Source organism: Capsicum annuum, chromosome 2 (genome assembly GCF_002878395.1).
Source record: "Capsicum annuum cultivar UCD-10X-F1 chromosome 2, UCD10Xv1.1, whole genome shotgun sequence".
Classification (NCBI taxonomy): Eukaryota; Viridiplantae; Streptophyta; class Magnoliopsida; order Solanales; family Solanaceae; genus Capsicum; species Capsicum annuum.
Window position 1 is genome coordinate 135,409,213 of NC_061112.1, and position 2,011 is coordinate 135,411,223.

At 42.9% G+C, this 2,011-nt stretch overlaps 1 protein-coding gene across 1 annotated transcript in view; it reads right to left on the reverse strand.

The window, feature by feature from the left end:
* Positions 1 to 1,871: 1,871 nt before the first annotated feature.
* Positions 1,872 to 2,011, reverse strand: part of LOC107858248 — an 859-nt gene continuing 719 nt past the window's right edge. The window contains exon 2 of the mRNA XM_047407837.1: positions 1,872 to 1,952. Coding sequence (XP_047263793.1) covers positions 1,872 to 1,952 — 81 coding nt within the window. The remainder of the gene's footprint in view (positions 1,953 to 2,011) is intronic.

Here is a 2,011-nt window from a genome sequence, read left to right on the forward strand (position 1 = left end):
TGTGGTCTGTGGATCCTGGAGCGAGGGAGAAACACATTCATCTATCGAAAGAAGATAAGCAACGGTTATACTGTCCTTGAAAAAAGATCTGTTATTATAAAATGTGTAGGCCGGAGACTGAACCATCAGTACCTCCGATCGAAACTTTCAGATCTATGGAAACTCCAATAAAACATCGTCCTCATCAACTTAGGGGAGGACTACTATACAGTCAAACTTGCTCTCGAGACAAGTCAGAAAAAGATACTCCTTGAAGGCACGTGGTTCGTCGCCAGCTCGTATGTCTCAACCAGGGTTTGGGAGCCTAACTTTGTACCCAGCAGAGCCAAAATCGTATCATCAGCTATCTGGGTAAGAGTACCTTCCTTACCAACCGAATTTTACGACAACGCGATTCCAGAAAGAATTGGAAAGGAAATCGAAGGGCTCTTGAAAATAGACGCGTGTACACCTTCTTCTCTTAGAGGACGCTACGCGCGTATCTGTGTGCAAGTTCAAATGGAGAACCCTGTCTGCACCTCTATAATCATCGATCACCACGTACAACAAATTTGCTACGAGGGAAAGGGTTTCTTGTGTACTAATTATGGCAGATTGGGTCACACTAATAAAAGGTGCAGTTTCACATATACCGTTCGCGAAGACAATCTTAACAGTGCGGATGCGGGAACAACGGAACACAACCAGTCCAAAGAGTTGGTGTCGGAATAGAAGACTGTATCTTTCGCAAAACGAGGTAACAAACCAAGTAGGAAAGACCGATCTTCAACAATAGGTACGAAGAAATTCGACAAATCGAATATAAATTCCAAGTCTTACGATCCAGAATCAGGTAAGTTCCTTGATCCCTCTCAATTCCTAATTCCTCTGGTGAAACCTCAGACGGGTTCTCATCAAAATCTGGGTAAGGATCACGACACTTCTATAATGGACCATTCAAATCCCTTGGACCGATCTAGTTTGGCTAAACTTGGAAAAAGGCCCATTAATACTAACCCAAATAGTGGGCCGTCTCTACAGTATAGCCCAAATACTCACCACAACCCTAACGCTTGGGCCAAAGCAAATGCTAATACCTCTTCTAGTTCTAAGAATACTTCTGTTTGGGCCAAAGCGAATGCTGATAATTCTTTCTCCTCTTCAAAGGCCCAACTCGATAAGGCTTACCAAAACCATCTCCCTCCTATTTCTTCCAAAAATTCTAATAGTAGCAAGTCAAAGCTAGGCCTCACAAATAAATTTGAGGCGCTTCGAGAAGCAGAGAACTCCAAAAGCTAGAGTCTCCGAGCATCTTCACAGGGGAGAACTTTGTGATATCACTAGACCCCTTGAAGACCATAATCAACATCAATTTACCTCAGCCACCCCTGGACCTTCGGGATAAAGGGAAGACAGTGACTGTGGACCCCTCTTCTCCCCAAAATAAGTTGATGATGAATCTCATAATATGGAATGCTAGGGGCGCTAATAATGGAGAGTTTCGATGTCACTATAATGCCATGATATCCCTTCATAAACCTGCTATACTTGCTCTCCTGGAAACTCATATGAGTGGCCACCATCAACTCACTCAAGAACTTGGTTTTGACTGCCAAATTTGATTTGCCACTATTGGGATGTCGGGGAGTTTAGTTCTGATATGGAAAGACGAAATGTTCAACATCACTGACATCTCTATGACTCCTCAAACCATCCATGTGGTTGTTAAGGTAATTTTCCCTCTTTCTTATTGGTTTCTTAGTATTGTCTATGCTAGTCCTAACCCAGAAATCAGGAAAACCCTTTGGGACCAACTAACAGTATTGGCTGACACTATTGAAAGCCATCCTGACACGAGCTGTTTGGTGGGGGGTGATTTCAACGAAGTTCTCTCATCCCATGATAAGTTTGGGGGAAACCCCATTAGGAATAATAGAGTTAACCTCTTTTGGAACTGCATTAACCACTGCAATCTGGTGGATTTAGGTTATTATAAGGGTAGTAGGTATACCTGGACCAACAAGAGATATAG